Below are 12,675 nucleotides of genomic sequence, written 5' to 3' on the forward strand. Positions count from 1 at the left end.
GTTTGTCAACTTCACTCACCTCGTCCACAGGGGAGAACTGCTAACTGACGAGCCGTACGTGCTTACATCTCAGGTAGACCAAGTGTTTTATGTCGAGGATGAAAGGAACCCAAACTGGGTTTGTGCCGTGAGGACTAAACCGTGCAACGTGTACGATGTTGGTCAGGGGGAAGGGAGTAGTGATGCAGATAATGCATATCACGAGTGTGTACCGATCGTATTACCCACTGATGACCTGCATGATACGAATGATGAATTCGATCACGACAGGCCCGACATTGATCCGATTGAAGCTCATGTTATACAATGATTGCTATATTTATTATTGGTACAATTTGCTTAAACTCAAAATACTTTCTTATTTTGCATAGAGCTCATTGTATATTATGCATATTTAATTTTAATATTAAAATTAAAACGAATTTCAAGTAATTTGTCTCACATTTGTTCGCAGGTTTCGATGGACCCGAGACCCCCTACTTGCGCACATCGTGCACCACGCCAGCCCGTGCATTGCACGACTACATCCACACCGGCGATGTCAGCGGCACTACATACCACACCGTGGCCACCCCACCCGGACGCTGTATACAGACCATTGCCCCCGGGTACGGCGGGGATGAGCAGGTCAGATCCCGGGCAGACGAGCACAGCTGGATATTCTCCTTCTCTATACCCGCCTACGTCGACACCGGCGATGTCAGCGGCACTACATACTACACCGTGGCCACACCACCTGGACGCCGTTTATAGACCATTGCCCCCGGGTACGGCGGGGATGAGCAGGTCAGATCCCGGCCAGACGAGCTCAGCTGGATATTCTCCTTCTCCATTCACGACGTTATCGCAGTTGGGGCTGACCTCACCGGGCCATGTTGATCGATGGTGGGCGCGAGACTGTCATGATCTGAGCAGATTTCCGTTGTACTATCCATACCCCCTTCCACCACCTATGCCAGTCATTCCTGATAGTGAGACTCAGGATGACAGATTCCCGCTGTCACAGCGGGGGGGGATGCCTATGCCGGCTATGCGGTCGGGACAGCTGTCGTCACCGGCTGGGGGCCAGGGCCCGGCACCTGGGGAGAGCCAGATGCATGTTTATGGACAGAGCCAGTTGCCGCTTCCTGGGGAGAGTCAGGACCCAGATGTGGGGGAGAGCCAGCTGCCCCACGAGGGGGATGATGTGATGTTGGGGCTTGATCAGTTAGCACATGATGTCCCCCAGGATATGCCTTCGGATGACGATCATGATGATGAGCATCACCCAGAAGATCAGGCAGGCGAGGAGCATGCTGGTGACCCAGCGACCGAGCACATAGCGTTCGACCATATTCAGCTGATGGGTAAGTACATTTGTATACATTATTATAAACTAATTAATTTAGTAAGTTCATATAATATTTAAATTGAATTTTTAATTTATTGATATAATTAAGTTATTTAGTGTTAATATATTAACGTTTTATATTTATTGACTAGGGTATAACCCAGACGGGAGCATATATTTTGAGGTGATTAAGGACCCTGAGAGAAATTGGGTGCTCCCGAGGGGTAAGAAAGTTGTGTTGCAGTACAATGCTGCAACACAACTAGTGGGACGAGCATGCAATCGTTATAGACGGGCTGCGGGCAAGCTGTTACGGAGCGGGTCCCATATTCACTTGCGGGACAAATGGGGAAAGGTAGATAAACAGGTTAAGCAGGCTATGTGGGATGCCATAATGGTATGTGTATGAAACTAATATATGTATTTTGTGAAATTAAAGTTAAGATGATTTTTTCTTTATTGAACTGCTAAAATTAATCATTAGATTGAATGTGCAGCAAGAATTTTATGTACCCGTATCCGTCGACCAGCGCCTGGCACAGAATGAATTCTGGGGTGATATGGGCCGTAAGCACCGTTCGTGGAAGTCGAAGTTGAGGACCCAGCTAAATATTCGAGACGGTGACACGCCATTGACAGTACGTGCGAGAATGCCAGAGACGTTTTTTGATAAGTATGACCAAACGGATGTGGAGGACGTACTGCACGAGTGGTGCACAAAAGTAAATGTGGTATGTAGGTCTTTGAATGTATTACTATAATGTTGTGTTTTTTTAATAAACAGTTCATTCAAATCATAACACATAAGTAATTAAAAGTATCAATTCTGACATTTGTTTTGGGAATGTTCAATGTAAAGGAGAGGTCTGAACGAATGAAGCGGCTGCGGGAGCAGCAAGACATCCCCCATAGTCTGGGGTCCAAAAGTTATGCCAGATTTAATCACGATGAGGTATGGAACAATATGTAAAAACCCTAATTCTTATTTGTGCGTAATTGTTCTTTCTTAACGTTAAATGAATATCCAATGTTTGTTATATATTTATACTGTATGGCGACAGGCATCTATATCTGGCACGCCCCCCACTCGCGCCGAGTCGTTTGTGAAGACGCACACAAGGAAAGACGGCACTTTCCTGAACGAGCGGACACGGGACCTATGCGTATGCTACTGTTATAGGTTATCGATTATTATTAGTTATGCGTGTGATAAAGTATTTATTAATTACCATTGTTTTGTATGTTGACGACGTACAGGAGCGGATGACACAGAGTTTGTCCACTGATCCTGCTGCCTCGGACCCCGTCTCATCAGATACGGTGCGTTGGGCACCTGGCGACGCGTACGAGCAAGCGGTTGGGCGACCCGAGTATGCGGGTAGGGTTCGGCAGGTTGGGCCGAACGTTACTCCTGTTCGCGGGACTTGTTTCTCGTATAGGGGTCGCACACGGGGGGGACCGGCCGAGGGCACTTCTCAGGATTGGGCTGCTCACAAAATTGCGGAGTTGGAGGGCATAGTGCGGGCCGAGAGAGAGCGGGCTGACAGCATGGAGCAGCGCATACGACAGATTGATGATATGGAGCAGCGCATGCGACATTTTGAGGCCTTCATGTCCTCTACAGGATTATCGTTCGTATGCCCTGGTGCTCAGCAGTCTTCACCTGCACACGTCGGTAGTACGTCATCTGTTAGTAGTGCGCCTGCAGGTATGGTTCATATTATGTATACACTTAGGTTTATTTTTAATTTGTTCTCATTACTTGTTTAAATTTGCATATAATATTATGTAGGTTAATTATTTTTAGTACTTGCAGGTAATGCGACAACGGTTGGTCCGTTGTCGCCTTCTGGACAATTGCTGACCCAACAATCCCCTCTCGGGACTCCTTCGCCCGTTACACCATCTCTTGCGGGACAATCGACAGTTGGCGAGCTCACGCCCGGGACTGCACCTCGTGATCCGCAGAGACGTCCTCCAGATTTGTAGATATTTTGTGTATTTTTTTTTTTTTTAGTACCGAATAACTTTATTAAATTAAGAATCTCAAATTTGTTGATATTGTTGTGAAAGTAGTTATATATAGTAATGAATATATTTATTAGTACATGGTATTCGAATTTTTAAAAAACGTTGTTTTGATTATTTTGTGCAATTTGATTTTGTGATATTTTTGGATAAAATAAATTTGGAGAATTTTAGTAAAAAATAAATATATATATATATATTTTAAATAAAAAGAAATTAAAAAACAGAATTAAAATATATATATATAATAATAATATTTATATAAAATATATAAATATATTTTAAATAAAAAGAAATTACAAAATAGAATTTATATATATATATTTATATATATAAAATATACTGCGGCCAACATCTGGCCGCGTGTATTAATATACACGCGGCCAACATCTGGCCGCGTGTACATTAATACACGCGGCCAACTGGCCGCGTGTAGATATATACACGCTGCCATTTGGCAGCGCGTATTAATGTACACGTGGCAAATTGGCCGCGTGTATTAAAATACACGCTGCCAAATGTGCAATTAGCATTGCCCAGGTCCACCGCGTGTATCTACGCGGCTAATTACACGCGGCGAACTGTTTGCCACGTGTACAGTTACTGTACACGCGGCGAACTGCATGTGGCGATTTTCGATTTTTTTTGTAGTGTGTCTTGATATATATGTTACTTAGGTTATTCAAATCATTCACATACGAAGAACATGAGGAATATTTTTATTTACAAATGAATTTCTTTTGTAAAAGCCTTCCAATGAGCCAAAGACTTGAATGATTCTTGCATTTGTTTTTGGAAATCTTGCATCATTGTTGTGTGCAGTCTCTAACACCTTCTTCTTCATCTCTTTTTGATCGTACGTCTTGAACTTGCTTCAGGGTTCCTTGCTAGCTGCTGCATCAGCGAATCCTAGCCTTATTCTGCTTCACAGATTTCGCAAGTTGAGAAACCCGAGTTTCATCTGCCATATATGGTACAGTGTAGGATCGGTGGCTTGCTGATTCCAATTGTAATTGATTTTTTTCGCTGTAAATGTGTATGATGGAATAAGATGGATGACAGATGAAGGGTATATAATGGATTGGGAATGAATTGATGTGTACGTAATTGATTTGATTTGATTTGAACTCTTGGAGAGGTTCGATCTCCAAACTGTTGGTAATTTCCTTTATGCTCATTACAAGAAGTGGGCTAGTCAACAAATGGCAAACTTTCAAAAAAACAAAAAATAAATAAATAAATAAGCCCACCTAAAGATTCTCAAACCTTCAACAATAATACTAGAAATTTAGCCAAAAAAAAAAAAAATAGTGTTTTTTCCTTAAAACATATATAACATTATTGTATTTCTATCTTTTTTTTTTTCTTCGGAATAGTCTTCTTTATTTTTATTTTTTAAAATTACTTCACTCTACATTGCATAGAGTGGCGGATTTGTTAAGAGGCCAATAGGGGCATGCCCCCTGCTGGAAAAAAGAAAAAAAAAATTAGTAATTTTTTTCTTCAGATTTTTCTAATATTTTCTGGTCTTGGCCCTACCACTTAAGTCATGAAATCAATCAGACAACTCAACTTACGTTAAAACTTGAAAAAAAAAAAAAAAAAAAAAAAAAAAAAAAAAAAAAAAAAAAAAATTCTCCAAACCATACTCCTATATGCTTAGCCCCTCAACCTACTACTGTAACTAGTTACTAGTGTCATTGTATCAACTTATTAAGTGTCAGGAACTTCACATCATGATTCATGACATCATTACATGAGAAATGAAGAAAAAAAAAATTCAGACTTTTTAAAGACTCAATCGTAAATCGTGTGGTGGAAGGAAGTGGAAATGTGGAAGACAAGAAGATTGAGAAGTGCTCTGTGCTTGGGAAAATGAAACGAACTAACGAAGAAGAGTATGAAGAGATAGTCTTAAATTTTTGACTCTTTCACTCTTTGTTACTTTATATAACCAACTCAATCAAGAGAAGACCGAAGAAATGCCATGGAGACTAGAGAGAGGCACTGAGGCAGGGAAAAGTAAGTTTTTTGTTTTGTTTTTATTTTTTTAAAAACAATATATATATTATTGTTCATAAGTGCTTAATTTTGACTTTTAAAGTTGTAGAATTGTAGTAAATTTTTTCTTGTTTGGTTGTTGAAGTTTTGTTCCTATGAAAATCAATAAAATTGTGTAAATAAATATATCTAATTAAAGACAGTAGAATTATGGAAATAAATTTTTTATGTGGAAAATGTAAAAGTCTAAAAGATAATATTATGTATTTGGTATAGCACACGTCAAGTAAATTTCTTCAAACAAAATGATAAATTGCTAGTGCAAATGATCAATTGATCATTATATAATTTATATTAGATTGCCTAAGTTGAGCAATGCATAGATGGAAATGTCAAATGTGATTAATGTGTTGAAAGCAAAATTTAGCGTTTGTCATTTCAAGTTAGATAAATAGAGCATATTATTAAATCAAATTTTTACTTGTTGTGATGATCTCACTCTACACAGGTTGCATTGTAATTCATCTTCTTTTTAAGATTTGGACATAGCTACACACCGACACCGTATTAGGCAGCATTTACATTGGTATTTTTTCTCCACCTTATCTTAATTTTTGCTATTCCTATAATCGTATATCTCTTCCATGATAAACAAAAAAAGACAGTGATTCTATGATTGTTTATATTGTTGTTTATTAACTTTGATTGTCTCTTATAAGGTTGTAATTTAACTTGAAAAATTTAGGTTCATTAAACACTTCATATTTTTGTCTTTTTGTTCTAGTGACAACATGTTTTTGTTGCTAATATATTAATTTTAGAATATATTTATAAACTTTTATAATATATTTTTGTGATACACATTGTGTGACAAATTACTCAATTTTTATTTTAAATTATATTTGTCGGCCCCTCCCATCACAATTGTCTGGTCCACCACTGATTGCATACGTACACGTACATGCACTATCTTGGCAAAACTAGCAAAATAAATATGTACTGTTTTTAGACTTTGTCTTCTTGGTAGGTTAATGATTTGAGAAGATAAAAGAAGATTTAGAATAAATAATTATATAACCTAATTAACATATCAAGAAAGAAAATAAGTTAAAAACGTGGACAAAATTGATTGACAAGAGTCTGTGAATATCAATAAAAGGAATCATAGAATAGAATATAAAAATATATTAAAAAAAACAATGAAAATCATATCTCGGAAGGTAAAATAAGATGTTTATCAAGTAAGCAAACAAGAGAATATTGACCACAGAAAAACAATTATTCATAAGTGAAGTGAAACAATCAAGGCTAGCTACATGTACATGCAGTGACAATTTGTACAGATGAAAGAGATATGTTATTTGCACAAGGAAAATGTTAGATGCTCAATGTGTGGGCCTATTTTCATGTGAGGAGGTGTTGTACATTTATTATGATGGTGTAGTGCAGAAATCAAATCTCTTTGCACACACATGGTATACAATGCCTTTTGGCTTTGTATTTTATTTAATTTTTATTTTTAAAAACAATCAAAAGGAAAGTGAAACAATCAAGGCTAACTACACGTACAATGACCGCATTGTACATATGAAATACAAGCAAATATCCTGTACTAATAGCATATGGTCTATTGTGACCAAATTATAGTCAAACGATACAAGTGTGAAAGGTTTAGACTTTTATTCTTCGAGTGTTTTGGACATGAGATTGATGTTTCCTAATTAATCCCTGGTACGTACGGTGGGTGGGGTGGACCGTACGTGGAGAATGGAGATGGTGAGAGGAACATGGTTGTGGACTTGTGGTTAGGGTTTGAAACCGTAGCTAGGGTGTGATTTTGGGTCGGGTAGGAGTTGGGTTATAGGTGGACTGAAGGGTGTTTGTGGGTTGGGCCCAATGGTGGTTGGTTTGACACTTGACAGTTTTAAAGAAAGGCTTATAATTAGCCAATCAATATTAAAGAAAGGCTTGACAGAAGCTTACGTACGTAGCAAGTGATCCTTGAACCATACTTTTCCCCGGATAGCCTCTGTACGTGACTCTGTCCAACCATATATTGATTTTTTTTTTTTTTTATTTGTCCACACAAGAGTAGGAGCAGAAATTCGAGCGAACTAGTAACCCCGCTTCATGAGGTGTAATTTCTAACCGATTAACCCATCTCTTGAAGACAACCATATATTTATTATTGAGGCAAGTCATCCTCAAAATATTTTTCCTGCTTGGCATGTTTTTCCTTTGTGACCACTTCCACTAATGCGGGCGTTAACTTTTTCCCTCTTTAAACACCTTTTTGGTTTCTAACAACGTACGTTACGCTGTCTGATTGTTCTGAATTATTGACGATGATACTCGATCTTATCGCCTTTCCTTATCCATGCACAATCATATATAACTAACTCTAGTCATTCATGATCGATCTCTACTTATATTGTGGGCCATGGGTATATATATTCTAGCCTTGTGCATGCTAATTAAATGTTGTATTCTGTACGTTCTGCTTATAATTGGATTTTTGCTGTTAATTTTTAAAAAGGCAGTTGTGGCATGTAACTTGGGATTTGAAAGTTTATTGTAGTAGTATGAAGTCAGTGAACCAGAAGACATAATGATCGAAGATAATAGATAACACAAGATGTAGATAAACCATGCAAATATATATACACTTCGTATAATTGAGAAGAATATAAAAGTCTGTACAGTGATAAAATTACTTGACTTATTTACTAATAAAGGTCTTTTTCCTCATTCGACAGCCACCTCTTCAGTTAAAGATGATGCCACCTTAGTCTTCTCGTTGGTAACTCTGTACCTTTTGTGTATATCACCTTTATAAAATTCTTGCGTTCTTGTAGCCAGAATCAAGGAAATTAGACCTCCAAAAAATGTTCCAATGGCCATTATTGTAAAAGATAGGCCAAAACATTTTTTTCCCGTGCAAACCAGTGGCTTTCCCAAACCCTCCATTCCATGCAACTTCATTGCCTCTACATTGTAAATGCTTCCAGTGAGCTCCTTATTTAACAAATATGAGCCAACTGAACCTGCCATTTGTCCACAATTGAACAAAGTAGAATAGTGCTTAAGGCCAAAGATGTCAGAAATTATGGCCAAAACAAGTGGCAGTTGTGCACCAAGTGTAAAACCAATGATTGCTGACGCCAAAAACAGTGAATCCTTGAAGGGAAACGCGATGAGCAATAGCCCGATGCACGAGAGAAAAAGAATTGCTGATAACATAAGGGGGCGAGGAACTTTATATTTCATAACTAATTTTTCAGATATGAAACCACATAACACTCGCCCCGCAAAATTCCATAAGTTAATCAGCAACAATAAGATGATTACCGCCTTAGGCTCATATTGAAGGGCATCACCAATTTCCGACATGTTGTATAAGGCCGTCAAGCAAGAGCCAACTCCAACTAATGTTGCAAGCAAGATAATAAGCATATCAATGCTCAATAATGCTTGCAATATTCCGTAGTCTTGTCCTCTCTCTGGTTTGTTAAAAATGGTTGCAAAGAAAGATGTTTTTGTCTCCTCTGAAGAATTTTGTTCTTCCTCAACAATAATTGTATCTTCTTCCGCTTGATCAGCTGAAAAATTTTGTTCTTCCTCAACAATAATTATATCTTCTTCTGCTTGATCAGTTGAAGAATTTTGTTCTTCCTCAACAATAATAGTATCCTCTTCCGCTTGATCAGCTGAAGAGTTTTGTTCTTGCTCAACGCTTTGAGGGCTTTCAACAATTATTGTAGTGGGAGGTGCTTTCATTTGCCTCCAAATGAATACTTCTTGTCGAGAGGCGACCACAACAGGTGCAAACAAGAAGATGCACAACGCTAGTGCACTTCCAACATTGCCCACTCGGGAAAAGGCCACATATTCTTTAACTAGCGCCATGGTCATCAAATACACAGCAAGCACAGCAGATAGATAGAGAAAGTGATAAAAAGCTTTAAGCTCATTCGGTTGATTAATCTTAACCGCCTTCTCTCCAAGTGTGTACATTACTAATAGTGATATTGATGTTGGGAGCCACGCTGCTAGAAGAATTGAAGATGTTGAATCATCCCCATAAATGAATACGTAAATTTGAGTAAGTATAGGCCCGCTAAGCCCAAAGTAACCCTTCAAGAGACCCAACATCATAGATCGCCTCTCTGGAAAATTCTTGACGGAAGTGACAAGAGATGTTGTGGTTGCAAAGTTCTGAGCATTGGCCCCAATGAACATGTAGACACACATGAGCCAAAATTGTGGCTTGTGAACCTTTTCGGTGACAACTAGCCATATCATGAGGTAGCTTAAGAAGTTGGCGACAGAGCTCACTGCTAACATGAACTTTGTGGGAGTGACTTCGGCTACAAGTCCAGACAAAATCCCAGCATTTGAACCAATTTCATTCCATGTGCTCAATGTACTGAGCATTGAGTGGCTGTATCCAAGATTTCTCTTGATATTGTTGGAGTAGATTGGAAAAAGGTATTTTGCACCAGAAGTGGCCATGATAAGAAACGATGCGAAAACTGAGGTCCATTTACCTCTTGCCCCATGCATAACAAAACTGTAGCATTCGCTCTTTGATACAATCATTTTTCCAAGAGACTCTCTTTCCAATTTCTTTATAATTCTAGCTAGTAGGCAAAAATGCAACAATGTAGAACTGATTGAAGAGAAAGGTCTTCTATCGCAAATCACTGAAGGTGGAAGTCAAGCACCAATCACCCAGATGCTTCGAGACTAGCTTCTCAGTGCTTTAACTTGATATGAATGCTTGGTTTTGGTAGCTCGTGCTTGAATATGTGAGAGAGAGAGAGAGAGAGAGAGAGGACTCAGATTTGCTTCACTGCATGCCAAAGTTTTTGTCAAATCCAACTGATCAGAAGTGACTCAAAGAAAAATAGGGTTAAAAATAAAGAAGAAGAAGAATTAATGGTACTGAAGAGGGAGTAGAAGAGCCTGAATATGAAGAAACTACATCTACGGGGTTATATGGTGAATTTGGCTGGTCTTTTAATTATGCTACGTTACATAAAAAAAAAGCTCTAAAATCTTTCTCTACCACACAAATAAATAATATAATATATTTATTCGATATATATTATTTGTACACTTCTTATATAACCATATTAATGTGTCTAACATTTTTTTTTTTAAAGAAAAAAAGTAAAAAATCAAAAATTAAAAATATTAGATATATTAACATTATTATACAATTATTGTGTAAACATGTTTACAAATAACATATTTCTATTCATTTTCTGTCTCATATGTGTGTTCTCTGTATTTTTATTAAGTAGTTTCTTGTAATAATTAAAAGAATAATGATGGGCTACCCAGCCTACCCTTCAACTGACATAACACATGCATAATGATCGATCATATCCAACGGTGGAGAATCTGTAGAAAACCGTGGCCGTTCGAAAAATCCTTATAATGTGAGGGACCCAACATCCGGAATTAAATGATATTGATCGAAAGGCATGCATGGTACGTAAGAAAAAAAAAGATAATTAATGACACTCCATCAATGCTAGGTAGAAAAATTCTTCGTTGACCAACTAATCTGTAGCTAAAGGGTAAGAGAAATTAATGTTGGGTTTCTTTTTAAAAATATATTTCAAAAATTTGATTCTTCAGAATCAAGATTTTAGTTGAGGAGATACCGACTTATATCAATCAACTACACATAAATATGTATGGTCTCGCTCTCTATATGTGTTTTTGCATTAAATAAAAGTATAGAATTCTTAGATTTAATACCATGACATCACAAACATACGTACAATAGTATAAAATACTACCAAAATAAACTAAACTTAATCCATAGGCTCCAAGAAAAACAGTAACTTTAAGAGTGAATTGTTTCTGCTTCCAAAATTTCTAAAATCCTAACAACCAAAAAGCTAAGAGTCAAGCCAAAACAATGATGCCATCATAAAATTAAGATGAAACGCAATATATGAGCTAAATGACTACAAAAATAACAACTCAAAAAATAAATACAAATATTTTCATCATATCAAATTCCCTCTCGACGTCACCCAACATCCCGGATACCCATATATCAATTAATGGTCCAGGAGCAAACCGCTCCTATCATGACGCAAAGAACTCGTCTCTTTTACAAGTGCTTTGCATGACCTTAATTAACTCACAACCTACAGAAAATAATTAAATAAAGCACCAACCCAAAAAAGCCCCATGGACCAAAAACCAGCAGAACTAACCTTTCCACACCCGTACCCGCAACCCCAACCGACACCAATCCAGCAGTCCACCGCCCTTTCACCGTTCTCCGGTAAAACGACCCAGAGACGCCGGCGTCCTAAACCGCGCACAGAAAATCACCTGATGAAGTCCCACGTAGGACTCCACGTCTCCACCAAGATACTTGGCTGTTGGGTCTCTTAAGTAACGTGGGTCTCTAAGTGATATGGGTAGTGGGTGCTGTAAAACATAACTAAAGCAACTACTTGGGTGTGGTTCCAGACTCAACTGGGAACAATATATATAATATATTAGCATTAGTTATCGCTGTCATGGGTACCCACGACTAGTCCACGTGGGTAGAGTAGTGTAGAGTGGTAGTTTCCTTATGCAGTGGGTAGTTATGCGTGAGTAGTATATGACTAAAGGCTGGGAGCAAGGTTCAGGTATTGAATTTGTAATCAGACTATTCGGCACAGATAGTATGTTTGATTTACGAGAATCAACTTACCAGCGCGCTGACAAACCAGTCAATTGCTTCAACCTGATCAGTTCCGACACTCAGCAACCCGGCCAGCTCCTCTCAATTAACAGAAAGTGAGATAAGCTTTGGAAAGATTTTTTAACTGAGGAGTGTGTGAACCTTGTGAGGCACCATTGCTTACACCGAATCCCCATTTATAGAGGGGGTTGAGCTACACCGAATCCTAATCTAAAACCGCATGTACAGTAATATTTGGAACCTCAGCAACCCCACGACCTGGCATTTTACCGTTGCATGCATGCATGTGATTAATATTTTACCATACATTAATTTATACAAAACTTTCAATATTCTTCTGCAATAGCGTGGCATTCAAGTCAAAGCTCCTTTGACAGGAGCAGTGGGTCTGTGAGACTGTGACTGTTAGGCCGATAACACGTTGTCATCAGTACGTAGGAGAAATGTCCGTACATGTTCACAGACTCAGGAGCCTATCAACTCCCAAGAGATGGACCACAATCCTACCTTACCATTTTTAGATGTTCAATAGATGGACCACAATCCTTTAAGTAGAATATCGCATTTATTTTTTAATTTGTTATTATTATTATTTAAA

The 12,675-nt window shown here is 38.2% G+C and overlaps 2 protein-coding genes across 2 annotated transcripts; one reads left to right on the forward strand and one right to left on the reverse strand.

The window, feature by feature from the left end:
- The first annotated feature begins 1,605 nt into the window (after positions 1–1,605).
- Positions 1,606–4,272, forward strand: LOC133880691 (uncharacterized). Its single transcript, XM_062319684.1, has 7 exons — positions 1,606–1,727; positions 1,828–2,061; positions 2,190–2,282; positions 2,392–2,493; positions 2,588–3,038; positions 3,147–3,315; positions 4,237–4,272. Exons 1-7 carry the CDS (start codon positions 1,710–1,712, stop codon positions 4,247–4,249), a joined length of 1,080 nt encoding a protein of 359 aa, XP_062175668.1. The 5' UTR covers positions 1,606–1,709; the 3' UTR covers positions 4,250–4,272.
- A 3,832-nt stretch (positions 4,273–8,104) lies between these two features.
- LOC133879037 (uncharacterized) lies at positions 8,105–9,958 on the reverse strand. The gene has a single exon (XM_062317588.1). It carries the CDS (start codon positions 9,956–9,958, stop codon positions 8,105–8,107), a length of 1,854 nt encoding a protein of 617 aa, XP_062173572.1.
- Between the last annotated feature and the right edge of the window lie 2,717 nt (positions 9,959–12,675).

Source organism: Alnus glutinosa, chromosome 10 (genome assembly GCF_958979055.1).
Source record: "Alnus glutinosa chromosome 10, dhAlnGlut1.1, whole genome shotgun sequence".
Classification (NCBI taxonomy): Eukaryota; Viridiplantae; Streptophyta; class Magnoliopsida; order Fagales; family Betulaceae; genus Alnus; species Alnus glutinosa.